The 27,924-nt window shown below is 34.8% G+C and overlaps 1 protein-coding gene across 12 annotated transcripts in view; it reads left to right on the top strand.

Moving 5' to 3' along the window:
• The window catches only part of itpr1b (inositol 1,4,5-trisphosphate receptor, type 1b), a 142,113-nt gene that overhangs the window by 6,875 nt on the left and 107,314 nt on the right, over positions 1–27,924 (top strand). For 6 of the 12 annotated variants that reach the window (XM_051912915.1, XM_051912914.1, XM_051912912.1 and 3 more), the window contains exons 3-13: positions 709–779; positions 17,630–17,745; positions 17,999–18,085; positions 18,334–18,492; positions 20,253–20,351; positions 20,726–20,809; positions 20,915–21,061; positions 23,150–23,320; positions 24,320–24,364; positions 24,480–24,509; positions 26,592–26,746. In XM_051912915.1, the coding sequence (XP_051768875.1) occupies positions 709–779; positions 17,630–17,745; positions 17,999–18,085; positions 18,334–18,492; positions 20,253–20,351; positions 20,726–20,809; positions 20,915–21,061; positions 23,150–23,320; positions 24,320–24,364; positions 24,480–24,509; positions 26,592–26,746 (1,164 nt within the window). The remainder of the gene's footprint in view (positions 1–708; positions 780–17,629; positions 17,746–17,998; positions 18,086–18,333; positions 18,493–20,252; positions 20,352–20,725; positions 20,810–20,914; positions 21,062–23,149; positions 23,321–24,319; positions 24,365–24,479; positions 24,510–26,591; positions 26,747–27,924) is intronic. The other 6 variants (XM_051912919.1, XM_051912918.1, XM_051912913.1 and 3 more) reach the window with 2 other exon arrangements.

Raw genomic sequence — 27,924 nt, 5'->3', positions numbered from 1 at the left:
AAAAAGAGTTAGATTTCCAGTGACTCATTCTGGCTTGTAGAGATATGGAGAAAGTATAATGAGAGGCAAATTTTGGTGTCATTACATTATCACTGAATGATTTAATCTGCATAAATTGACATTTGCTCTTAACAAGTGGAAAAGATAACACAGTGGCTCATCCATTTAAGCAGATAAACCTTTCAGGAAACACAAAAACCTCTTGATTTGCTAATCGTTTCTCTTTCAGACTCTTTCTGAATGCTAATACTCCAATACTTCACATGTAAGAGAAATTTAATTGAAGAAAAAACAACCCTACACAATATTTCTAACCGATTTACCTTGAGCAATGGGCTCTCTTTTTGAGCAGTCATTATATATAGATATAAAAGTCCTCCTTTTTTAGAAGAAAAAGATTGTACATTATCAATGTGTGTATATGCTAAAATTTAATTTTGTCAAATTTTATGGGTATGCTAGCTTATAGATGACTTCTCTGCCAACAAAAATGTAATTTTGATTGCATATTTCTTTAAATATCATGCCTTTTTAAAAAAAATCATGTATCAGCTACTAATAGCACTGTATTACTCTGAGCTCCTAAGTCCCTTTCCCCCCACAATCAGTGCAGAAAATGTGAAAAATAGATGTATTAAAATGGAGATACTCAATATGCTGCCAGTTCCTCCAGAGAAGTTCTCTGACTCATGTCTCTCATCTCTTCAGTCTGGTGGATGACCGCTGTGTGGTGCAACCAGAATCTGGGGACCTAAACAACCCTCCTAAGAAGTTTCGAGGTAAGGCCACATTTATGTCTCAATAACTGCGGACTCTGGGGTGTTTTACAGAAGTATTTTAGATAACTCACAATTCATCCTGTGAAAACCACTTTGAAATCAGATACTACTTTACCATTGAAACAGTACTTTAAAAACTTTTAGCGGGCTCCTCCCCCTGGTAGGCGGTGTCATGTTTCATACTGCAAAATTTATTTCAACTATTTTATAATCAGTTTTTTCTAATCTTGACAAAACACATATCGTCGGAAAAGTCTGAGACTCGAGGTTCCACAAATGGCGACTGTAGTGATATTGTGACAGAAGTGTATTAATTTGTTACAAAAGAAAGCATGAAATGTGTGTGTCACCCGGTGGCTATTTTTGCTATTTTAACTTCAATTTTTGTGATATCAAATTTGGAACACAACTTGGTTAGACATATGGCTTTGATTTTTGATATATTTTGTATAAAATAAAAAATGTTTTCACTTTAGTAATAATCTACTGAGTGTCTTTATGACCAGCTTCGTGCATTTTCACGTATATGCTCAAAAAGGGGGGTGACTGTTAAGGGGTTAAAGGAGTTTTTGTGTGATATCTGCTTGTGCAGTGTTATGTTATTATCCTGTCATCTTGTCAGTGATTGTAGGGATATCCTTTGGCCATGCCACTTTTAGCACACTCAAACTTGTTTATCAAACTGGTCTCATTGGAAAAATGTGCTTCCAAAATTCCTTCGAAACTCTAGAAACATACCTATACATACAGCTGAAATGAACACTAGTGGCTGTTAAACAACTTTTATTCATTTTCCCAAATTATGATGAAAGGTGCGGATTATTGATTAATGAAGACTTATTTTCCAAGTAGTTCCTTGCACAATACTATGTCATGACTTCAAAACACTTTTACCATTAGTGCATGATTTGCAAAGTAATACATTTGACGTTTACATCATATAACCAGCTCTATATGTATGGCTTTTCTGACATAGTCAACTTGCTCAGTACCTCACCTGGTAAAGCATTGCACTTGCGATGTGAAGCGCTCGAGTCCCATGAAACACAAATCACGATAAAAGTCTTTCAGAAGCAAGCTAAAATGGCATGGTTGTGTTTTTATCTCACGATTGATTTTGTCAACACTATTGGTTAGGTTTAGTGTAGGTGGTATGGTATTTTCAAACTCACCAGACATTTCATGTTTGAAATGCAGTTTGAAATATACACAATAACAAACGTAATAAATTTTTGGTAGATTCACGTTTATCTGAAGGCATTTTCAGTGGCACTCACTGGACATTTTCACTTTGAATGTGTTGCGAAATGTGCAAGAAGCAACGTAATTTCATTTTGCAGCCATGTTTTTCTAAAGAGCCTCACCCTGGGTTATGGTTTTTCTTTGAAACTAAGCAAGATAGTCATTGAATAGGAGACAGAATGGGAATCCCTGTTGCCGTATGCGCTTGCTGCCTGTGTAACACTTTTAAAATGTGCTATATAAAGGTGCTGTTGTCTATTTGTGTTTTCACTTGAATGATGTCTCACCCAATTTTGGCAAAATAGAAAGATCAGAGTTGGTGTTATATTCAGTATAGTGCAAATTAGATGCATTTGTCTTTTGAGAGAAAGCTCATGCAAGTGTGCTCCTTTTGCAGAGTTTAGTTCCTGCAGTAACACACATGTCTGTCATTTTTTTGCTGAACTTGAAGACCTTGATTAGCTGGTTCAGGTGTGGTTGATGGAACTGGAAATAAACTCAATAGTAATGGAGCTCTTCAGGAGCAGGATTGAGCTGTGATTTTACTTTCGTGTGGTGGAAAAGGGACTGATTCTCCTTAAAGATGAAACCTGTCAGAAGTTAGCTAACCTTGTCCTCCAGGCTGCTGTTTTGAAAAAAAAAAAAAAGCCCTAGTCATGATGGGAGAAACCTCTGAGCTCCTTCTGCTTGTCACATTGTAGCTTGGTATGTTAGGGATGCTTAGATCAGAATTTTACAGCTGATTAATGATTTCTAAAGTCTCCAAGTAGGCTTGCATCTATTGAATCTTGACAATTTGATTGTTTATGCGATCAGCAAAGTTGAGAGACTACAGATCATGTCATAGGGCTTCAATTACATCATGTGTAGCAGGGCTTCAATTAAAAAGACTGAAGAGTTGTTAATGTTATGGGGCAGCACTATAAAAAGTTTTGGTCACACTTTAGGTTAAGGTCCAGTTCTCATTATTAACTAACTATTAGCTATGATTTTGCCTCAATAAACTCCTAATTACTGCTTATTTATAGTTAATAAGGTAGTTGTTAAGTTTAGGTATTGGGTAGGATTAAGGGATGTAGAATAAGGTCATATAGAAAAAGGCATTATTATGTGCTTTATAAGTACTAATAAACAGCCAATATCCTAGTAATATGCTAATAAGCAACTGGATAATAGTGAGAACTGGACCCTAAACTAAAGTGTTACCAAAGTTTTCTTCTTAAGTTAACCTGGAAATGTATTTGAAGTTGTAATATCTGCATTAAATGGTTTTATTCCAGTCAAAAAAGTAATTTAATCTGACTAATTTAGGTTACTAAAACTGACAGACTAGGTTACACCAACAACAGTCTTTTTTATGGGTTAGGTGATGTAGAAATAGAATTTGGAGGTAAAAACAGTGTGGAACTTTTTCAGTGTGGAAATGTTAGTTGGCATGATATTAAAATTCACATTATCTATTTTTTAAATGCATCTTAATGATCTTATTGTGAACAATCCATTCATGAATGTTTCTTGTTTTGTGATCAACTATACATTCAGTTGTAATATTTACACATCAATTTCGTTGTGCAAATGTAACACATGCATATTTGTGCAAAACATACAATTGCCAAAGCCTTATAGAACAAATGACGAAGAAGAAAAAAAAATATATATCATTATATATGTATATCATATATACAGGTGCTGGTCATATAATTAGAATATCATCAAAAAGTTGATTTATTTCACTAATTCCATTCAAAAAGTGAAACTTGTATATTATATTCATTCATTACACACAGACTGATATATTTCAAATGTTTATTTCTTTTAATTTTGATGATTATAACTGACAACTAAGGAAAATCCCAAATTCAGTATCTCAGAAAATTAGAATATTGTGAAAAGGTTCAACTTTGAAGACACCTGGTGCCACACTCTAATCAGCTAATTAACTCAAAACACCTGCAAAGGCCTTTAAATGGTCTCTCAGTCTAGTTCTGTAGGCTACACAATCATGGGGAAGACTGCTGACTTGACAGTTGTCCAAAAGACGACCATTGACACCTTGCACAAGGAGGGCAAGACACAAAAGGTCATTGCAAAAGAGGCTGGCTGTTCACAGAGCTCTGTGTCCAAGCACATTAATAGAGAGGCGAAGAGAAGGAAAAGATGTGGTAGAAAAAAGTGTACAAGCAATAGGGATAACCGCACCCTGGAGAGGATTGTGAAACAAATCCAGTGTAAGGTCCAGTGTAAAGTTTCCACGGTCAGTGATGGTTTGGGGTGCCATGTCATCTGCTGGTGTTGGTCCACTGTGTTTTCTGAGGTCCAAGGTCAACGCAGCCGTATACCAGGAAGTTTTAGAGCACTTCATGCTTCCTGCTGCTGACCAACTTTATGGAGATGCAGATTTCATTTTCCAACAGGACTTGGCACCTGCACACAGTGCCAAAGCTACCAGTACCTGGTTTAAGGACCATGGTATCCCTGTTCTTAATTGGCCAGCAAACTCACCTGACCTTAACCCCATAGAAAATCTATGGGGTATTGTGAAGAGGAAGATGCGATATGCCAGACCCAACAATGCAGAAGAGCTGAAGGCCACTATCAGAGCAACCTGGGCTCTTATAACACCTGAGCAGTGCCACAGACTGATCGACTCGATGCCACGCCGCATTGCTGCAGTAATTCAGGCAAAAGGAGCCCCAACTAAGTATTGAGTGCTGTACATGCTCATACTTTTCATTTTCATACTTTTCAGTTGGCCAAGATTTCTAAAAATCCTTTCTTTGTATTGGTCTTAAGTAATATTCTAATTTTGATGCTGAATTTGGGATTTTCCTTAGTTGTCAGTTATAATCATCAAAATTAAAAGAAATAAACATTTGAAATATATCAGTCTGTGTGTAATGAATGAATATAATATACAAGTTTCACTTTTTGAATGGAATTAGTGAAATAAATCAACTTTTTGATGATATTCTAATTATATGACCTGCACCTGTATATATGTGCTTTAAATATGATGAAATAGTGATTATATGAAATAGTTGCTATATGTATTATATTATATTATATTTTATTATATTATATTATATATAGGCCTCTGTATATTCCCATCTCTACATAGCATGCAAAAGAGAGCTGTGAGTCTGTGAAATGATTACTGTCATCTGTCACTGAAATGGTAATAGATAAAACAAGCATGTAAATAGGGTTTGAAATGTGTGTCACTGTCAACCGGTAAAGACAACTGTCATTGCAAGCTGTTTAAGGCTTCAGCGGTGCTTTGCATGTGAAGAGTGTTCAAGCCTTTGCCAGTGACACTGCTGCTCATTTCTGTCTGTTTAATATCTGGAGTCTTTGCCCAGTCTGAGGGGTTTCTTTCTGTGACGTTGATGTTTTGATGTGCTTCACAACGTTGTATTACCTTTTAAGTCCAGCTGAGGTGCTTGAATGCACATACCATATGTAGAGCTTTTTTCTTTACAATCCTTACATTTTTGAGGGCCGTTTATATTTCTCATAATTGCAATAAAACTGAACTTGGCTTCAAGTCAGCGATTCTTTCTGTCCAAATCTGTCCTGCTACAGCATGAAGCTGCTGAAGCGGTGGCGTCCTCCTCTTCAGGAGAAGCTTTCTGCATATTTGGCTTCAGGAACTGGAGAGAGGGTTCAAATATTCTGCACTTCTGTATCATTTTCCCCCCCCTGAAGTCCACTTTGAATATTAGTCCAGGCTTCTTGTACCAAAAGAAGTTGTAATTTAGTTTGACATTTTTATTTTCCATCCTTTCTCTGACCCTTAAAATTAGCTATTTTTGCTACTATACTTTTAAAGGACTAGTTCATTCAAAATGGAAAGTCTGGCATTGTTTACACACCTTCATGTTGTTCCAAACCTGTATGATTTTCTTCTTCTGTGGAACATAAAATTAGTTTTTTTGGATTTTTTTTTTTTTTTTTTTTTTTTTTTAATCTGCGCTTTCTCTAAACCATTCTGGTTTCCAGAATGATAAAAAAAAAACAACTTTATGTTTCATGAACATGGTCCATATGACTCTTCTGAAACCATGTGCTAGTTTTGTGTGTTAATGATTAATGAGAAGCCTCTTATGCTCACCTGCATTTATTTGATCGAAAATACAGTAAAAATTGTGAAATATTATTACAATTTAAAATGACAATTTTCTAATTTAATATATTTTAAAATTATTTTTTTCCTGTGATGGCAAATCTGAATTTTCAGCATCATTACTCCAGTCTTCAGTGTCACATGATCCTCAGAAATCATTCTAATATGCTGATTTGCTGCTCAAGAAACATTTCTGGTTAATATTATTAATGTTGAAAAGAAACAGTGATATTTTTTTCACAATATAAAAGTCTATACTGTCAATTCTGATGATTTTAGTGTGTCCTTGCTGAATTTCTAAAACTTATTTATTTATTTTTTTTATTTATTAATTTTTTTTGGCAAACTGTTTCCAACTCCCCAAACGATCTTTGCCACACTAGTTTGTTCTTTGATTTTTTTTTTATTTTTTTTTTGCTTGAAGTATATTGGAGCCTTTAGTGTTCTTGAACTTTATAGAATGAGCTGTGTGATACTCCAAACAGCAGATCAGATGCTCCTGACACTGCTCTCTGTGGTTGATCATAAGAATGAGTGAATGTGGCAGATGGATGGGTCTTTGTCAGCTTGTTTTGTATGGTTCTATGTGTTGGCGTTTGCTCAGGAGTTTATTGTGTGTATCTTAGCATGTCCATGTGTGCCTGTCAGTTTGATTAGACCATCACTTTGGCTTCAGTGTGACAGATTTTGATGGAAAGATCAGATGTTGTATTTTTATAGGGAATGATGGATGAAGCTGAGAGTCAGACACCTCTATAGTTAGCCGGATAGATGGTTGATTCTCCCTGTCTGGTGTAATATATCCTTAAAAACCCCCTTAGAAGGGCAGAATATTTAGTATTTGATCTTTTAGCCTTGACCAACATTAAAAGTTTACAAGAATTATCTTTTATAGAGACAACTAGGGGTGTAGCGATGCCCTCATGTCACGATTCGATACATATCACGATACTGAACTCACGATATGATATTATTGCGATACTCCAGACATTTGGTAAAAGGTCAACAAAAAATGTACTATTGATTAAAATGCTAAATTTGGTATTACATTGGGGGTGGAAATGAATAGACTTGGACTTTGTGCTGGTAACACAATGCACAGGACAATGGTGACACCAGAATTATTTTAGACAAGTATGCTTGCACGCTGTCACTGACTAGATATATTTAAAATAATGTAGGCCACTTACTTACTTACTGTTAACATAAGACATTTGGCATTATCAGGACCCACAAATATTCCCCCATTGCATTATTCTACATTATAGTAGTAGTTTAATGTAGGATTGACATTAAAACTCTGTAAACTTGAATTTTTTTTTTCTCACACAGTAATTTTCATTTTGGCTGAACTACACACAATACATATTATCACTATCCACGATACATACTGTTGCATTTCTGTATTGCGATATATTGTAACACCCCTAGAGACAACTCTATATTGAGCAACAAACACAAACAGTGCATTTCAAATGGCTACTTGAAAGAAAAAAAAAAATTGTCATTATTTTTTAATTTTATTTAAATAATGATTTGATTCATTCAAAAATCTGCATGGTTTTATATTTATTTATTTCAAAATGTGGTGTGACATCATTAGAGAACAGCCAATCACATTCCTTGAAACAAAGAGAAACATGCGATTCTCTTCTCGCTTTGTTCAGGGACTCATTATTCCATTTCTGTTCGTCAAATGTCTGTGAAATTTGTTCAGTTTTTGTCTGTTGTTGAATTCACTTAGTATTTCCTTACCCAAGTCCCTTACACTGGTCTTTTATGACACTGGCAGCTAAGCAGTCATGCTTCTTCATACACTGTAACAAAAAGATGGCCTCCTCCTTCAGCTATTCTCCACCCAGCTACTGTTTCAGGCTTTTGTCATCTCTTTTCTGCCCTCTTCTGCTACTTGACACCCTGAGCTTCTCTGAAATGACTTCAGTCTGCCAAAATTCAGTCTCCAAAGCCTCACATATGCTTAACCTTTTATAAAGATCATTTCATAATCTGACAAATGTTAGATTGAAGAACAATCTAGCCTAGAGTTCAGCAAATGACTGGCTCAAGTAAAGTAGAATTTATTAATGGGATGGTTCACCCAAATTTACTCACCCTCATGTCATTCCCAACCTAAGATATTTTTATGTGTTTATACAGTCAAACCAAAATTTATTCAGACACCTTGAACATTTCATTCATTAATACAGTTTATTCACTGTAGTTTAAAAAATTGGTAATTAAATATGACAAGATCTCAGAATTAAACTGTGTCAGAAAAAAATAATCTTAATTATGTCAGATAACACTTAAGCAAAACATGGTCAGGTCAAAGTGTCTGAATAATTTTTGCTCCCAAATTTTAATAAATTTTACTGGTCGTCCACTGTATGAAGAATTTTTGTGTATAATATGTCACAGTTTACTATCCTCACTTACATAAATGAACTATAGTGTCCTGCACCCACTTGTAAAAATATATCAAAAATATAAAAAATGTCTGAATAATTTTTGGTTTGACTGTATATACATATATACATATGTTACGTCATAATTATATGTTATAACATAATTATTATTATTTTGTTTTTTTGTTGAATTATTCCTGTAAGTTTATTCTCAGGTTAAAAAAAATCCTAAAACCCCCAAAATCCAACACTTTATATTGGAATATTCAAAAAGATATTCAGGACATTAGCCATACACAGTTACGGCTGCAGAGGCGAAACATTCTGCAGTGCCATTGATGGAAATTAGACTTAATTGGATGTATCTAGGCAAATACAAAGCGCCTTGATGAGTTCATGATATAGCAAGGTCATGTTTGCTCTGATCATGACTAGTGCTCTTCTGAACTGTTAGCTGTGAATGCAGCAGATGGCTGTCCCATTATTACTGATACCATATGCAAATATTAGGAAAAGTACCCATTTCATTACTGGCTTTGAATAACATTAGCAACTCCGAACGCAGACAGATATGCACATAAAGTCTTACTGTAACCAGCTGCGGGTGTTAGTATAGTCATAATCTTGTGGTGAAGTGTTTGAATAGAACATTTTCTGCTGAACTAAGGTAAACTGAAACTGTAACTAGTAGGGTTTGCAGTTCAAACGCTGTTCACAGGGAAGCATTGTTTCCTACTAACTTAACTGCATTTTTCAGTTGTGTGAAAGTGGCTTAGCTGTTTTCATAATATTGTAGTCATTTATGAAGTCGTCTATGAGTTGTAGGTTTTATTCATTTTAAAAATCTTCAGGAAAAATGTGGAACTTTAAATAAAAAAGATACAGTATATATAAATATTCAAATATATATATATATATCTATTTCAGATGTATTATAAAATGTGTTTTCAAATATCTTCAATTAGTTAGCTGTTTGAAGTCAGTATCTTGTGTAATGTAATTTTTCAAAAGGCTTTTTTCTTGGGTAGGTTTTAAGGCTCTGTGTCATGTTTATATGCCAGGCTGGAGTTTTTTTTGTATTAAATGTCTAAATTACAGTATTTTAGGCCTGGTGTTGAAATGGATACAGAGGCTGGAACAATGGAGCTCTTGTGTTGTGATGATAGAGATGATCATGGTCTCCTGCTCCCAGCTCCAAAAAAATCACTAGCCAAAGATGGACAGTGTGTAAATGTCCTTGAGGTAAACGTCCTTTTTAGGGTTAAATAATTAAATATGTTCATTTTTTATTTGAATTTTGCTAGGGCTGGTGTCTCAAGACAGCTATCACACACCACCGAACAAACATCTGCTAATACACTTCCTGTTTGATTAATGATGCACAGCTGTGTAGGTAGACAGACACATTAGGCCTGGGGTCTACCACAGGTTTCTCATTCAGGATGAGACAAAGCTGAAACTATAGAGAATGACTTCGGCCTAAATGTCAAATACAAAATTAGAACTACAGAGTGGTTGGTAATGTTTTGTGTGAGTAGCTAGATATTAGATATTCAGGTTACCGTGATTTTACTAAGTAAGACGTGTTCCTGGAACAAAATTCCTGTCTGAACCTTATCCCTATCCCTACCCCTAAACCTAACCCTACCAGTAAATTATCCCTAAAATCAGAGGGAAAAGATAGGTGAATAACACTGATGTAGAAACACCAAACCCTGGTTGTAAGCTTAACCTTAAACATAAACTGTAAACTTGTCCCTCAAATCTGATTGGTTGGTTGACTGGAATGTTGTTCCAACATGTTTTACTTGGTGAAATCACATTCACCTAGATATTCATGGGATTTGTTTCATGTAAATTCTCTGTTATTACAGTGGGGTTGAATATTTCTCTTTAAATTCATTTTAATTTTAGGCATAGTTTTGACATTTATTTATGTAAATGGGTTATTGACAAATAAGGTTTTTAAAAGTGTAAAAAAACTTAATGGAGATATAATAAATTTTAATTAAGTATTAATAATTAAGTTTTATTAAGTGTTAACAATGAGATTATGTGGTTTTTATAATCAATTTACACTGCTTTTGGACAAAATTTGTCACCAAAAATTTCGTTTTTACCGAATGACACTTACAAGCAAACATTTTATATTTAGTACAAGTTTTTAAAATATTACATTTTCCATGTTTTATAACGGTTGTACCGAATGACCTGATGTTTCAGGACATGCATATGAGCAAGTGAAAACATGAACTTTCAAATGGTTAAGAGAGAGTTAGCTACTTGGCTTCATGACAATGTAGTCCTTTGCAGGTGTCTGAATGATGTCACATCCTGTCACATGATATTGACCGCATGACTTGATTTAAAATGGTCCCTTTATATTGGTTACTCCAAATGACATCAATAATTCATTTTTCCGGACATTCTTTCTCGTAACAAAGCAACGACTTCTACACATAATTTTAATACCATTTTGCACTATGTTGATATATGATGTTATAAAATCATGCCAGATTAAAAAATATATACATTTATTACATTTTAAGATATTTTAATCACAAAGGAAATGGCTGTATTGACCTTTGGACGGTTAAACCGAATGCCTTTTGACACTTCAAAATCTTTAAAATTCCTTTATATGTAGCAAAATATAATTAAAACCTTTTGGATTCGATAAAAGAGATGTAGTTTTACTACCTTACATACTTTGGATGTCATATCTTTGTTTTTTTTATTAATATTAAGGCCTTTTGGACAAAAAAAAAGGACCCGTCACGTCATTGACCCATATATATATATATAATACAAAAATAATAATTTTTTTTATATATAAATAATTATTAGTGTAATTTTAAAATTACTATATATTTAATATAAATTTTTATTATTTTTGTATTTTTTATATATATATATATATATATATGAAATTTGTCATTTTAAAATTACACTAATTATTTATGTATAAAAAATTGTATTTTTTTTTTATATTTTTGTATTTAAGCAGACATTTTATTCATTGAAAAATCCACATGGTTTCATCAGGAAAAATGTAGTACTATAAATGTTTAAATATGTTAAATTATATTATATTATATTACACATAATATTATTACTATTATAATAATATATCATTTTTAAATACATTTTTTTATGATAAAAGTGTTGTGGCATTTCATGAACACTTTCTTGCATTCCATTATGATACTGCTATTATGAGCAAGGCTGTAATGGGGAAAACACTTGAGATTTTTCTGAGTCATACATGAATTCTTTTTTCCTCCTTTCTCTCTTCTGCTTTCTTCGGGCAGCTGTAGCTGAACACTAGTAGCAGGGCTTTGTTCACTGTACTTCTGCTAGTGTTACCACTAAATCTTTAGATCCCTCATGGTATTAATAGCCTGCTTAAGCAGTTTATAAGGCCTGGTTTCCAGAGAGCCTAAGAGTGTCATTCAAAAGTTTGCCCTTCCTTTCTGATCCTGGGTCACGGCCACAAACGTAGTTTCCGGGTCCTGTGATGAACAGTGGCCCACTAGCATATTAGCCTCAGTCAAGAAGGACCCATTCTGTTTTTGTCCTGTGAATTTTAGCGATGTTCACAGTCAGGGCAACAAGATAGCGATCACTGAGAGCTTTGCTAACACATTCATATCTAACACATGATTTTTAAAGCTGTTGTTCAGTCAAAACGGATGGTTAGACTAAATCTATAATTAGACTCCTTCAGATTACAGTATTTTCTTCAAAAGAAAAGTGTCTTCAGTTGAAGGTCAGCTAAAGTGTTTTAACCATTTCCCTAAAGGAGTTTTTTGAAAATGTATCCTCTTAATTGTTCATCAGATGCCAGACAGGGCGTTGTATCTCAGATTACTACAGAAAAAAACTACAGGAAAAAAGTGAGAGTGAACATAAACAGTTGTTTTTGTTGGCACTGGAACAGACATCAGCGTCTCGTTTGATGTTAAAAAGTTCAAAGCAAAATAGTCATTAGGTGTCAAAGCATATAATTGTTTGGTTACCCATATTCTTTAGAATATCTTGTTTTGTGTTCAGCAGAAGAAAGACATTTATACAGGTTTGGAACAACTTGAGGGTGATTGAGGACAGAATTTTCATTTTTGGTGAACTATCCCTTTAAGTATTGTAGCGTTATGGGTCCTGCTTTGACACCTCATGACACTATTTTGCTTTGCGTTTTTGTGAATTTGTGAAAGTCTGTATATGGGTATTACCATTAGTTTTCACATCATTTTAAAAAATAAACTGAAACATCGCACGTGGTGTGAACGGGCCTTTAGAGGTAAGAAAACTGTAAAGATAACCATATTAGTGTCCACACTTTCACACCATAACATTCTATTTATAAAGCGTCCGCTGCAGTTCTGCATTAAATGCTTTAAAATTCGCAATGATATTTTTTCTCAGTTATAAGCTATGTTTTTTCCATCATTTTGTTTTTATACACATTTTGAAGTATTGCATCAGATACGAGTGATAGAAACACCAAATTTAAAAAAAAAAGATCCCTTATTTCGCAAAAAAGTTTTTATGCTCACTTGAGGAGGTTTTTGACTCGTGCGAAAAAGAGTTAATGCAAATAAAGGGAGATAGAAATTCTGACGCTGTGAACATTAAACCCATGTGATTGTTTCCGCTGATGATGTTTTATTTACTGTTGATTACTAGGTTACCAAAACCATCTGCTTTAACAACAACTTGATGGAAACGCACCTAATTCGCATTTGTTTTTTTTTTGTTTTGTTTTGTTTTTTTGCGAACTTTGAAAAGATTCGCTTCACGTTTGGATGGAAACCCAGCTATAGTTGTGGTGTGAATTTTGCTGTTCTTTTAGAATTAGAATGATTATTAAAATGATTATTGAAACAGACCTTAACCCTGGACATATTAAATAAGAATTATCTAGTGATTTTCTTCATAGCGATGCATGATATATCTGTACCATATCGGTTATCAGCTGATGTTTTTGGTTGATATTGGATATATAGCAACATAGTAAATTGTTCATGTTCCTCTTTTTTGTTACATTTACAGTAGATTACCATTATGGTCATCTAATGCTCACTTAAAGGGTTAGTTCACCCAAAAATTAAAATTATGTCATTAACTACTCACCCTCATGTCGTTCCACACCCGTAAGACCTTCGTTCATCTTCAGAACTCGAATTAAGATATTTTTGATAAAATCCGATGGCTCAGCGAGGCCTCCATTGCCACATTCAGATGCCCAGAAAAGTACTAAAGACATATTTAAAACAGTTCATGTGAGTACAGTGGTTCAACCTTAATGTTATGAAGCGACGAGAATACTTTTTGTGCACCAAAAAAAACAACAAAAAAAAAAACGACTTTTTTCAACAATTTCTAGTAATGGCCGATTTCAAAACACTGCTTCGAAGCTTTAAGAATCTTTTGTTTCGAATCAGTGGTTCAGAGCGAAGCATCGTTTACTGAGATCACGTGACTTTGGCAGTTTGATACACGCTCCGAACCGCTGATTCGAAACAAAAGATTCGTAAAGCTTCGAAGCAGTGTTTTGAAATCGGCCATAACTAGAAATTGTTGAAAAAAGTCGTTTTTTTTGTTGTTTTTTTTTTGGTGCACAAAAAGTATTCTCGTCGCTTCATAACATTAAGGTTGAACCACTGTACTCACATGAACTGTTTTAAATACGTCTTTAGTAGCTTTCTGGGCATCTGAAAGTGTTAATTGTCTTGCTGGCAATGGAGGCCTCATGAGCCACAGGATTTTATCAAAAATATCTTAATTTGTGTTCCGAAGCTGAACGAAGGTCTTACGGGTGTAGAACGACATGAGGGTGAGTAATTAATGACAGGATTTTCATTTTTGTGTGAACTAACCCTTTAAAGTTAAATAACTGGTAAATGTAATCTTTAACAAATCTTCAAAATTCAGTGATGCCTATATTGACTCACAGCATTTAAAATGGTTGTTTTTTGTTTTTTTGTTTTTTTTTAATTAGACAAAATAGCACAGCGTTTTTATATTATTTTAATACATTATTTTTTTATATTATTAAATATATCAGAATACATTTTTTATTTACAGTATTATGAGCTCTTGTGTTCATTTGCCTCTTTACGATGAATCGCTTGCTGCTGTGTTCCTCATTTGTAAGTCGCTTTGAATAAAAGCATCTGTAAAATGAACAAATGTAAATGTGAATTTTAATATCAGCCATTTATGTGTTATCTGCCATTACATGAAAATATTATTCAGCTTATTGGTAGGCTATTAGCCCTAATGCTAATGTTTCTGTACAAAATACTATACAATTAGTGTTACTATTGTAAAACCATGGTAAATGGAGTGGTGGAAGCATCATACTTTGAAGTTCCTATTAATTGTGCATTTCTTTGTGTCCATAATTGTTTGATAGCCTAGTGTTTGTTTTGGTGTGGTACAACTTAACTCTCTGTGGTTTAGCATGCTAAATCCCTCTCATCTCTTAGTTTGACCTCGCGTTGCCCTCGGCACCATCAACCTATGTTTCTCTTCCATCATTCCTTCCATTCCTCTTCTCACCGTCATCCTCTGTCCCAATTTCTCCTCACATCCTCCTCTCTTAACTTTCAACCTCCTGTCCTTCAGTGTTTCTTCTTATTTTCCCCTTTCCACCCCTCGCTCCCTGGTCGCTAATCCCTGAGCACTAGCGTAAGTGTTGGCCGCATTTCTCAGTGCGCTCTGTGGACGCAGTGCTATTTTTACCCGTCACACTTAATCATGTACTCTTGTGTGTCTTCCCTCCCTTCCTGTTACTCTTTCCTTCCTCTTTCACGCTGTCAGGTAGCCTGGCTCTCAGTGCAGTCCTGTCCCATCATGATAACATAGTAACTGGTTCTCAAGGAATGTAACCTGCTGGTTAACATGATAGTATCTTATCCTCAAAGTTTATATGTGTGACAAGAAGAGCTTTCCCTACACTGAGTAATGCGGGAAACAATAACTAGTTAGCAAGAAACATAGTCATGCTGTACCTCACAAAAATATACCATGGTAACCATAGTTGCTGCTAGATTACCATAGTTACAACAGCTTTTGTTACCACTGTGTAAACATGGTCTGCTCTATTCAATGAATCAAATAAAAACTCTGATTCACTTATTACTTCAGTTGCAACTTTCTGTTTACATTGTAACTTGTATGAATTGTATTTTACTGGACACTATGCTTGGGGTTTGTTTGATTCAACTCGCCTTTTGAAGTTAAACTGGCAATGTGACCAAGTCATTTAGCGAATGTAAGACAAACTTGAATCCTCTTGTGTCCTCCTTTGGAAACTAAATGAGTTGTTGTAGTCAGTTGTGCCTGCAGTCACAGGTACCCTCATCATTTCATAGAATAATAAAGAGTACAATTAAATGGGCCACAATGTCTCATTTACCTGCTTATCCTTCCTAAAAATGGCTAAATACACCTTGGTGAATCAGTACTGATGGATATTTTGCCATTTTTGTTTCATGTTTGAAAGGTCAGTTAGTCAAGTGAAAGTTAAGCAGTTCCCAGGGGGACTTGAAAAGATTGTAATTTTCAGTATAATAAATAATAGATTACATTTTACTTTTTTATTTAAACATTTTGAATATACTTAGCAGTAGTGTTAATTTTGCCAGCTATTTTTAAACTTAGTCTTAGTCCTTTGCCTTAGTCAAATGTACTTTTTAGTTCTTATCATATTTAGTCAACCTTGTCCTGATTTTGTTTAGTGAAGTTTTGGTCAACTAAATGTCTGGGAATTTTAGTCTAGTTTTAGTCAATGAAAATGTAGTCACATTTTCATCATGCTGCATAATGGTTAAAATGATAATCACAATTATTTTGCTCAAAATTATAATCATTTGAGAAATGTATTTTTACATTTCATCAGAATTATTGCACTTTCACCTATAAGCAGAAATCAGGAGAATGTCAACTCATGCATGGTTTATTTGACTTCATCTAGTTTCCTGTTTTGTTATAGGCAGTTTATCATATTAATCATCACACTCTCTACATTATTAACACTGGTAATACTTGAAATTTATCTCAATTTTAAATGGTGAAATTCCCAATAGTAATTCCAATAATTTCAAATTACATAATTTTTTTTTCTATTAAAACAATGGCGAAAAAAAAAAAACTTTGTATTGTTACACAGGGGTTGCGTAACCTTATTCAGCAACCACAATCGCAAACAATATAGTTGAGGGATCCAAGTTTGGATTTATTACAGTTTGATTGCAGATTTAGTCGCAACAAACATCGCAAGCGGCTTGTGGAGGAACAGAGACTGACTAAATGACACTTTCATTTAAGCATAATATGTTTTCAGATTTTTCAGATAATCAGCGCTTTTTCCGCAGTGTATGCGTGTGGTTGCCAGATTGAAAATATTAAGTAAAACACCAAGCAGAAAATATATAATTTTAACAGGAAAGCTCTGATTGGGGGATTTAAAATCTTGACATCTGGCAACCGCAAGCATGACCGCTCATATAGAGGCTTTTTAAAAAATGGTCTGTAATATTTTCTCTCCTCTTTTTATTCAACAAAAACAAAGAGGTTTTGGTAAAGTTTATTTTTTAACTATATTTTAGTTTCGTCTTTTCTCGTCAACGATATTCCATGTTGATATAGTGACAGTTATCTTTAATGATGTCGGTGTCATCGTCTCGCCATAGTCATGGGAAAAAAAAAGGTTGTCGACGAACATTTTTCCATCATAAATTTTGTTAAAGAAATTAATAGTATTTAGCAGCAACAGCTGTTTGGTTTTGGGGGAAACAACATTTAATGTCTTCATTTTAAGGGAAGAAAACAAACCGTTTATTTATTTACATTTTGAAAATAATATTAATGATAATGCTAAATAATTAATTTCTGGTTTGGTGTTGATGAAGTGGTACTTGAGCCTTCCTGACTGTGGGTGTACGTACTTAAAATTGTTATAAAACTCTGATTTACAGGTATTTACACAGTGTAAGGACTCGTACAGTAAGTGAAAATGCTTGTGTGAACTTTTCATAAAGCGCTTTATTTGCGTTTTCTGTCTTTCCTTCCAGACTGTCTGTTCAAGTTGTGTCCAATGAACAGGTACTCAGCACAGAAACAGTTCTGGAAAGCAGCAAAACCTGGTGGAAACAGCACCACAGACACTGTACTACTCAACAAACTACACGTGAGTTCAATACGTTACACATTTTGGTTTTGTGGATCTGGGTGTTTATGCTACTCGGGTAAGATATTACAAAATCTTTAATTAAATTTGACATAAATTAAGTGTATTTTAATATTAAATACTACCATTAAATATTGTTCATGTTCATTACATGTATATCAAATAATTGTTGATTCAAATGTTGTTTCATAAACTTGTCTCGCTTCATGGCACTTTCATATATGTTTGTTGTCTTTTTCACCTCTGTTTTCAGCATGCTGCTGATCTAGAGAAGAAACAGAATGAATCAGAAAACCGGAAGCTGCTGGGAACGGTGATACAGTACGGAAACGTTATTCAGGTAGGTCAGCCAGCTGGCAGACGGCAGGCAGAGGGATCTCACTGTGCCACTAAGGACTTGGCAGAACAGAAATCCATTGTGCAGTGTCATTGAGCTTGCATTCATAATTGCTCTGTATAATTCATCCTAATGTAAGTCAGTGTTATATGACTTCAGCATGTGACCTTAATTATGTTCATGTGTATAGCTAAAGGGGTTGTTTGTTTGCACTATTAATATGAGAAGTTTGTGTGTTCTCCATTTCACAGCTGTTGCATTTAAAAAGCAATAAGTACCTTACTGTGAATAAACGACTGCCTGCTTTGCTGGAGAAGAACGCCATGCGTGTGACGCTGGACTCAGCTGGAAACGAGGGCTCCTGGTTCTACATACAGCCCTTTTACAAACTCCGCTCCATAGGAGACAGTGTGAGTGGCAACATACACAGTTTAAATAGTTAACTGGGGTCAGATTTTGTGTGATTGCCCTGTCCTCCAACCATAGTGGAGATGAGCAGAGAAATGCTGTCCTGCAAACTGGGCCAAATGATATAAATTCAGAACCTCACACTTGTTTTCAAGCAGACTCGGGTGGAATTCCTTGGTGTGAGGCTGAATTTGGAAGTAAATAAATTGAACTGTGATGTCAAATGGACTATGCACTAGGGATTCTAAATGGCCTGAGCTGTAGTTACAACTTGTAAGCCTTCGGAAAAGATGCGATCTAAACAGAATATGACATAAAACGTTCTCCATTTGCTGCATTAGATGTTGTTGCTTGGGGGCCATGGGGTGTCATCCGCTGGTGATCTCTGGGGTAAAGAGTGTTTTTTACATAAGGTCCCATTGACCGTTACATGATGTCAAAGCTCACAGCATTGAATTCCCCTGCTGATGTCATTAAAAATGGCCTCTGTGGGAGAGAGCACCGCTGACACTGAGCCTCCATCATGGAAAACCACGGCAATGCTTTGAAACTGAACTGAACCTGGTCTTGTGGGATAAAAATATGTGCAAAACTGAGGCACTATAAGGGATTACCTAAATGTATGGTATTCTTGAGCTTGTGAAATTAACTAATTGAGCTTAAAGTTGGAAGTTGCAATAGCCTTTTCTTCCCTAAACAGCTTATCAAATAAGAAAAAGTGTAAGGCGGGACTTCATTTTGTCCATGGGGAATTGATTGGATGGTTGTGGTTTGCTATTGGTGGAGCTCATGTGAGTGGCAGGTTGCCCCGCTCTCTCACCTGTAAACACGTCATCAGGAAAGAGAAGAGATTTCGCTCCAAGAGGGAGGGGAAGTTATTTTGATTAAAAATTGCGAGGGCGCGTGAGTTTAAAAAAATAATGATGTGCACGGGTTAATCATTTATAATAAATACTGCAACATTCTAGAAAAACAAGAATTGTCATTTTGATTTCAAATTTTCACTTTTATTTTGAGCTTAGTTATTACTAGGTTTGACCGGTAGAAAATCATGCATTTAGTTATGACACAAAAAAGATAAAAAAAAAATAGAAACATTTAATTTATTTAATATTAATAAGTTTATTACTTAATTTAATAAGTAATGTTAATTAAAAAAAGCCATAATAAATAATTAAGAAATAATCATTATATCTTATCCTTGTTTTTTATATATTATGTCTTATTTATTATACTTCTGATTTTTCTTAATTTTTTAAAAATCTATTTCTAATGTTTTTTTGTTAATTTTATTCTGTGTACAGAGAGTCGTTGTGTATATACTCGTGTGTGACCAATAAAATTAGAATATATTTGTTTGTTAATTTACTATTTTCCAATATACACTTTACTAAATTTTCCCACAGAAGTAAAAGTTGTTGACATGACAGTCACTTTCGAGGGACACCTTGTCATTCTTAAAGGAATAGTTCACCCAAAAAATAAAAATTCTGTCATCATTTTCTCACCCTCAAGTTGCTCCAAACCTGTATGAGTTTCTTTCTTATGCTGAACACGACAAAATACATTTTGAAGAAGGCTGGTATCCAAACAGTTGATGGACCCCACTTCCATAGTATGGGAAAAAAATAGAATGAAAGTCATTGGGGCCCATCAACTTGAGGGCGAGTAAAAGAATTTTCAATTTTGGGTGAACTATCCCTCTTTAGTTTTGCACATGCAACAACCAGGCCAAATTTTTAGTTTAATTTTTCTCTTTTAGGTTGTGATTGGGGATAAAGTGGTCTTGAATCCAGTAAATGCAGGACAGCCTCTGCACGCCAGCAGCCATCAGTTGGTGGACAATCCTGGCTGCAACGAGGTTTGTCTGCTTTTTCTTTCAGTTTTATCTTTTTGTGTTGATGTGCATTACACCATGTAGTGTGAATGTATGTAAATTACACTATTAGTACATTTCTGCTCTTAACAGCTTTGCAATAAGTGGTTTAAATGGAAACATGCTGTCTGTAAATCAGCTCTATATTAGCTTTAGCTGCATAAAAATGGAATTACTGTCCATGCAATTAGAACACCCTGAACCCAGTGAAGGCTTTTATGCTATGATAATGCTAATTTAAGATCCACTCTCTCAGCCGAAACATCTCTGTATTGTAAATGATTGTTTTTAGTAAGTGCTAACGTTCAAAAAATACCATAGTTTATTTTAAGACTCTGTTTCTCCTCCGTTCTTCTCAGGTGAACTCGGTGAACTGCAACACTAGCTGGAAGATTGTTTTATTTATGAAATGGAGTGACAACAAGGAAATCATTCTTAAAGGGGTAAACGCATGAAATATAATCTGAGTTCTTGGAGTTGTTGTTGAAGAATCATCTAGGCAGTTTTTAGAATGTGATGGTGCTAATTTCTTCTTTGTGGTTGCTAAGGGTGACGTGGTTCGGCTGTTCCATGCCGAGCAGGAGAAGTTTCTAACTTGCGATGAACACAGGAAGAAGCAATATGTGTTCTTGCGAACCACTGGCCGCCAGTCCGCCACCTCTGCCACCAGCAGCAAAGCATTGTGGGAAGTGGAGGTGAGTTGCATGTTTTGTCAAATTGTACGATCGCATACAGTGTTTGAGAGATGAATTAATGGATAAAAATTGAGTGATTGTGAAATTTAAAAATTTGCATTGCATAAGTTCTCTTCCACAGTACCAGAGTCTTTGACACAATTGTGAATCATCCACACTGTGACTGCAAACAGTCTTTATGGCCCTGTGAAATAACCGATCAAATGGCTTATAAAAATGCAGCAAAATAAGCCTCAAAGATTCATAAAGATGCAACAGTGCATTCATATATATTTTCGATGCAGAGTACAAATGTGAACGGCTGTGCATTTATTTGTACATTCAGTTATTGCTGATGTATTTGTGTAATTTACGGTGAGCTTACAAAACCATGTATAAAATATAGCTGCGAGCAGCAATTATCTTAATAATTTTAGTCAAAATGGCTGAAAAATCACAAATACAATCACATGTAATATTATTAAATTGCTTATCACTTTTGACCAATAGGTGGCGCTGTTACCAAATTGATGTTGTGTGGTCAGTGTGAGCAGACAATGGCTGAATCCAAAATGGCACCCTAAACACTCTTCTTACGAGTCCACACTTTCGTGATGTAACACCGCTTTGACTGTTGGGAAGAAGTCTGCCGCGGAGCTCGCACCAGTGCAGGCTCAGCAGAAGTGCGCATATCAGCCGCAAAAGGGGGCGCTCATGAGCACCCTTCTAAAGCCTAAAATTGACAAATGGGACACCCTACGGCAGGGGTGTCCAAACTTGGTCCTGGAGGGCCACTGTCCTGCAGAGTTTAGCTCCAACTTACCACAACACACCTGCCTGGAAGTTTCCTGTATGCCTAAAAACCTTGATTAGTTGGTTCAGTTTAATTGGGGTTGGAGCTAAACTCTGCAGGACAGTGGCCCTCCAGGAGCAGGATTGGACACCCCTGCCCTACTGTCTCGTGGACTTAAAGGACACACGCACGCGGCAGCCATTGTAAGTCCACAAGACCATTTGGGATTCAGCCAATGACACATACAAAGTTTGGTGTCAATTTGGCAAACCGTTGCAGTGTTACAGCCTCAGAATCAGCTTGGCACCATGCCATCAAATTCGTTGATACGTTATTCGAGAACAGTTTGGTCATTCAACAAGTTTTTAATAACATTTGATTGGCATAGTCTGAAGATGATCTGAGCCAATTTCAGTGAAAATCGGACTAACGGTCTAGGAGGAGTTTGAAAAAGTAGGTTTTCGTAGAAATTCAAAATGGCAGATAAGTTCGACCGAATATGGCATAATTGGTTTTATTGTTCTCAGTATGACTCAAGGAATCTAACAAGACCAGTTTAATTAAAATTGGCAGATTTTGACCAGAAGGTGGCACTGTTTTGAAACTTTTTGAGTACGTTCATGGCATGGTCCCGATGACACAAAGTTTCGCAACAACGAAGTTTCGTAATTATACGCTAATGTGTTCATAAAATACAGCTATTTATGACAAAATTCAAAATGGGTGACGCCCAAAATGGCCGATATGGAAAAGTTGGATATCATTCGACTTATTATGCTGCACTGAATCAAAAGAGACCAGTTTTTGATTTTTGAGCAAACTCTTCTGAAGTTCTAAGCAAAAATAACCATTTCATGTCTCCTGACCAGTAGGTGGCACTGTGCCAAAACGCTGCATGTAGCCTCAGGTTATGCTTGTGATGACATGCAACAAGACTCATCTCAGTATGCTAAAGCATTTTGTATTTAGCCCTTATGGATCAAAAGTTATTAGCATAAACATTGAGTGCAAATTTGGACAGTTGGTGGCGCTAGAGAGATTGAGCCTTGAGCGGAAGAAGAAGCCGAAGAAGAATAATAAGAACACTAACAATTACAATAGGTGCCTACGCACTTTCAGTGATTGGCCCCTAAATATTTGTTAATTTTGTTGTGTATAATATTAAATTGCATTATGCATTTGTGGGAAGCTTTTATGCTTCTAACTCAATGAGAGCGAAATAAAACTATCTGAATCAGAAGCCCTTTTGTGTTGTCTGTCTCCCCTCTTCCCCCTCCACTCCGTCGCTTGACATTTCTCCCGATCTCATATTTCAGGTGGTTCAGCATGACCCGTGTCGTGGTGGCGCTGGCTACTGGAATAGTCTTTTCAGGTTTAAACACTTGGCCACAGGACACTACCTGGCAGCAGAGGTGAGTGAGGTGTGTTCTGCTAGCTCGGGATCCTCTCTCAGCTGTTCCCAGATCAGCACTAACATCTCTCGCTGGGTAGGGAACCTTACTAACTTCCTATAGATTTTCTCTGCCCAAAATCTGCAGTCTGTAAGATTTTTTCAACATCCCTTTGAATGTTTCCATCACAGCCTCAAACCTCATTTGAGCTCATTTTTGCTCGATTAGACACCAAGTTGGTTAAATCTTACATAGTGCAGGTTTAACCATATTTAGGGTACAGTTCTTTGAACATAGCTTGGGTAGACAGATACGTTTAAGGATATTTTGACAAAAACCTGGAATATTTAGCCTATAACTGTCAAGAAGTCAAGTTTAATAAGTCAGATATGGTACTTTTTCACATCCACAACAAAAAAACCTCTCTATATGACAGATTTGCAGTTGAGGAGTTGAAAAATAAGAGAAATTTAAGGTGGAACAAGTTAATACATTTTGATGAAAGTTTGCAAATTATTATTTTAGATTTAATTATATATTATATATTAATGTTATTTTTATTATAGTCTTTAAAAAATATTACTAATACTGTTTACATTTAATTTAGTTTTATTTCAGTTTCACTTTCAGTTCAGTTTTTTTTTTTTTAGCTAGTAGTTTTAGTGCTTCAGCTTAAACTAAATGAAAATTAGAAATTTTTGCTCTGGCAACTAACTGAAAGAAGTTTACATTTTTCATTAATCAGTATTTATATTCATATTTAATATCAATATTTTTTTCTTTAATATAATGTATACAATTTATTTATTTACAATGGAACCAGTAATGTGCAGTAAGTACAATTTTGAAATCGTGTGGACTTTGAAGCTTTAAAGGATGGAAAAACCTTGTGTTTGTCAAGTTCTGAAACATATCCTGCCAACCAAGTAAACATGTTCAAAGATCAGGACCTTCACTCTCTTTATTAGGTTGTGCCTGATAAATCAATCAATTTCCTCATCAGTTACCTGTCAAATAGAATGATCTGATTTCCTTGTGCATTTTGGTGAATTTTTTTTTTTTTTTTTTTTTTTTTTTTTTTAAATCTGTTCACAGGTTAATCCTGACTATGAGGAAGAGTCACAGGAATCACGTTCATCTGTAAGTGATTTTACCTCGGTTAAATAGTTGTCATTCTTGTGTACTGTATGTTTACATACTATGTGCTTGAAGCTGAACTGGCTGTTTTTTTTTTGTTTTTTGTTTCCTGCTTCAGGTGGCGGATTTTTCACCCTTTAACTTCCAGGTACTATCCCTTATTTAAGATGCGTTGTAACCGGAAAGATGTCTGTTAATAAGTAGACAAGCTTATATACCTTCATTTTCATGTCAGATGCCAAAATCCAAGGATGCCCCTGTCCCTTTAGTACTGTTTCCCATAATCCTCTTTGCATAGCTCCACATAGTCTATCCAGTATGCGCTGTTGTGAATTATCTGTGTGCTTTGTGCAGCTTTGTTTGATTATATCTTTAAAATGTGGTTCTTTACAAGTTAAGATCTATCAATCAACTAATATTTATATTTTAATTTTTTCAGCTTTATTTCTATTATCGAAAATATTTTTTTTTAAAGTTAGCAATAACACTGCTTACAATGAAAGCAAAGGGAGAAACACACTAAATGTTAAAATACACATTGTTTCAAAAGTATAGTTACTTTCTAGAGTAATTTGAAATGTAAATGTAAAATCCCTACCAATCTTGTCTGTGCAAAATTATATCAAATATTAAAACTATCATGATAATATAAAACCATCAGTAAAACTTTTGAATGGAAACAGGAAGGAGTTGATGATGAATGATGAATAATGAAATAATGATGAATAATTGCAACGGTCATCCCACCACAAAAATTACAACTTTGACAGCCTTTTATCTCAAATAATTCATATTTTAGAGGACAAAAATAATGTAAATGCTTAAAAAAAAAAAAAAAAAAGCTTTGCATTTCTGTTTTAAACCCTTGAAATGAATTACAGATTTTAATAATAAAAAAATCAGAGATAGGTAATTTTTTTTTTTTTTTTTTTTTGTGAAAAATGATGTTATGCCACAAAATAATGCTGTTGAATATAACTTGAATCCAGAATATTTCTTTAGGAAATGTTCATGTTTTCATTTCACTCACAAAACGAATTGACTCAAAGAAAGTTATTCAATAATAATGTATAGGATAACAGGGTTTTTGCGGGTCTTAAAAAGGCCTTTTAAAAGATCTTAAAAATTCTTAATTCTAAAAGTATTATTTAATTTCCAATCTAAAGTTTATGCTTGAAAAAAGAACATATCTACCAGTGAGTTATGAAAACTTAACTTAAACTTAAATTGAGTGGATTTTTCTTAATTCTTTGCCCATTGGCTGATATTTGTTCTCGTTTTAAACATAAACTCACTTCATTTTGAGACTTCATTTTGTATCTCCAGTAAATGCATCTTGATTTAAGAATCTTTACAAAATAGCACTGGAAAACAAGACAAAAATACTGAGGAAGAACATCACTTTTTTTGAGTGTGGTCAGAAGATACAGTAAAAGTTATTTCCATATTATAGTGGTTGAGAGCAGAGTGATTCCAGCTACTTTTTTGTAAAATGAATTAAAAAGTAATGGATATGTGTTGGAAGTTGTATTTTCAAACTCTGAAGTGCTGCTAATTTAACTCATTTTGTTTCTCCCCAGACATTTACATTTAGAGAACACATTGACATATTGTCTTCCCTTAAATATGTTCATCATAAAACCTGCAGAAACCCTGGAAAAGATCATTTATTTTTTTTATATTTGGTGTTCAATAATTTAACCAACCACATGATGGCGCTATAGCTACGGGTAAACCAGTGTGAACAGTGTTAACACATCGCCTGTAGGTGGCAGTATAACACCATGTCTTGTAAATATCAGCAGTCCCTCCTGTTGCTTGTGTGCATGTATTTATTAAGCTCTGCACGCAAATCTCAAGTTAATCATTACGTTTGCTGATAACAGACCCTTAGGTCAAGTTCATAAAATCTAAATGAAAGTTTCCCTTGAGTTTCATTGAAAGTAACTAAGAAGCAACAACATTTACCTTCATTATTGACTACTAAATACTTGTTTTGCTGGAAGCCACATATCAACACTGATCAAGAGATTCCTCTTCATGTTCTTGTTCCTGTATGTGCAAATGAGCGCTTTGAGGAATTTCAGGTCACATGCAGAGTTGTAAACATGTCACGAATGAATCGTCAGCTAATGGCTTCACTAAAGAGCGGTTTTATCTCAGTCACATAATCAATAAACTGACCAAGGTGATGTGTCTCCATGGTTACATGGTCTTCTCTCTCCACTAGCTGGACTCAGAACATGACGCTCTGCGAGCACGTCTGCGCACGCCTAATGAGAAGGTCATGTACACCCTTGTGTCCGTCCCCGATGGCAATGACATCTCCTCCATATTTGAGCTGGATCCAACCACCCTCAGAGGAGGAGACTCCCTCGTACCCAGGTACACATTGAACCACAATTGGATTGTACCAATAAAGTCAAGGTATAGCCTTGTGCAGGTTTAAATGTTACAGTTCAAAACTATAAATGTCATTAACTGATATAATGATACTATACAAAATAACCTTCAACAGCTTTAAAGGGATAGTTCACCCAAAAATGAAAATTCTGTCATTATTTCCTCTCCCTCAAGTTGTTCTAAAACTGTATGAGTTTCTTTGTTCTGTAGAACTCGAAAGATGATATTTTGTAGAATATGGGTAAACAAACAGTTGATGGACCCCATTGACTTCCATAGTATGGAAAAAAGTACTATGGAAGTTAATGGGGACCAGAAACTGTCTGGTTACCGACACTCTTCAAAATATCTTATTTTGTGTCCAACAGAAGAAAGAAACTCATACAGGTTTGGAACAACTTGAGGGAGAGGAAATGATGACAGAATGTTCATTTTTGGGTGAACTAACCCCTTAAATCTACATTTTTAACCATATTTGATAAGGTTTACAAATAGAAATTATTAGTTGCTTAAAGAAAATGATAGTTTTAAGTCTATTGACTATGATATTTTATTACATTTAAGCATATTTTACCTCCAGATTATCACCATAATGCAAAAATACTGCTCTTATTACTAAATAATTATGTATTTTTTTTATATATTATATTATATTGGTTTTGCATTTGAGTGATTTAAGTAAAAATATGTTTACAATTAAACATTTCTGTATGTTTAACTGTAAAGGTAAATATTTCTATATTTTCTATATTCGTTATTGAAAATAATTAGACTTACAAAAAACCTTACAGTACAGTATAGCAGAGAATTTCTGAAAATAATTGAACAATGCAAAAAATAGGTTTCTTTTTTATTTTTTGGAGGAAGTGTGACCTGTAAACTTTTTTTTTTAATGAAATTTACCCTATTAGATGACTACAATGTCATTTATAAATACAAATGCATATGAATGATTGGTGCATGCAGAGGTGGAATACTGTAAATTTTTGTTGGCAGGTTGGGGTTAATCAGACATTGAGTTTGAGTGACAGATTCGCTAGTCACAAGCTTCACAGTAATGTGAGATTCCTGTTTATGATGCGTTCAGACCAAACACACTTCATATCTCTTATACTTTGCTCTTGTTCTATTGCCAAAAAAAGTTATGAAGAGTGAAATAT

This window comes from Ctenopharyngodon idella, chromosome 11 (assembly GCF_019924925.1).
Source record: "Ctenopharyngodon idella isolate HZGC_01 chromosome 11, HZGC01, whole genome shotgun sequence".
In the NCBI taxonomy this organism is placed as follows: domain Eukaryota; kingdom Metazoa; phylum Chordata; class Actinopteri; order Cypriniformes; family Xenocyprididae; genus Ctenopharyngodon; species Ctenopharyngodon idella.
This window is presented reverse-complemented; position numbering and strand designations above follow the sequence as displayed.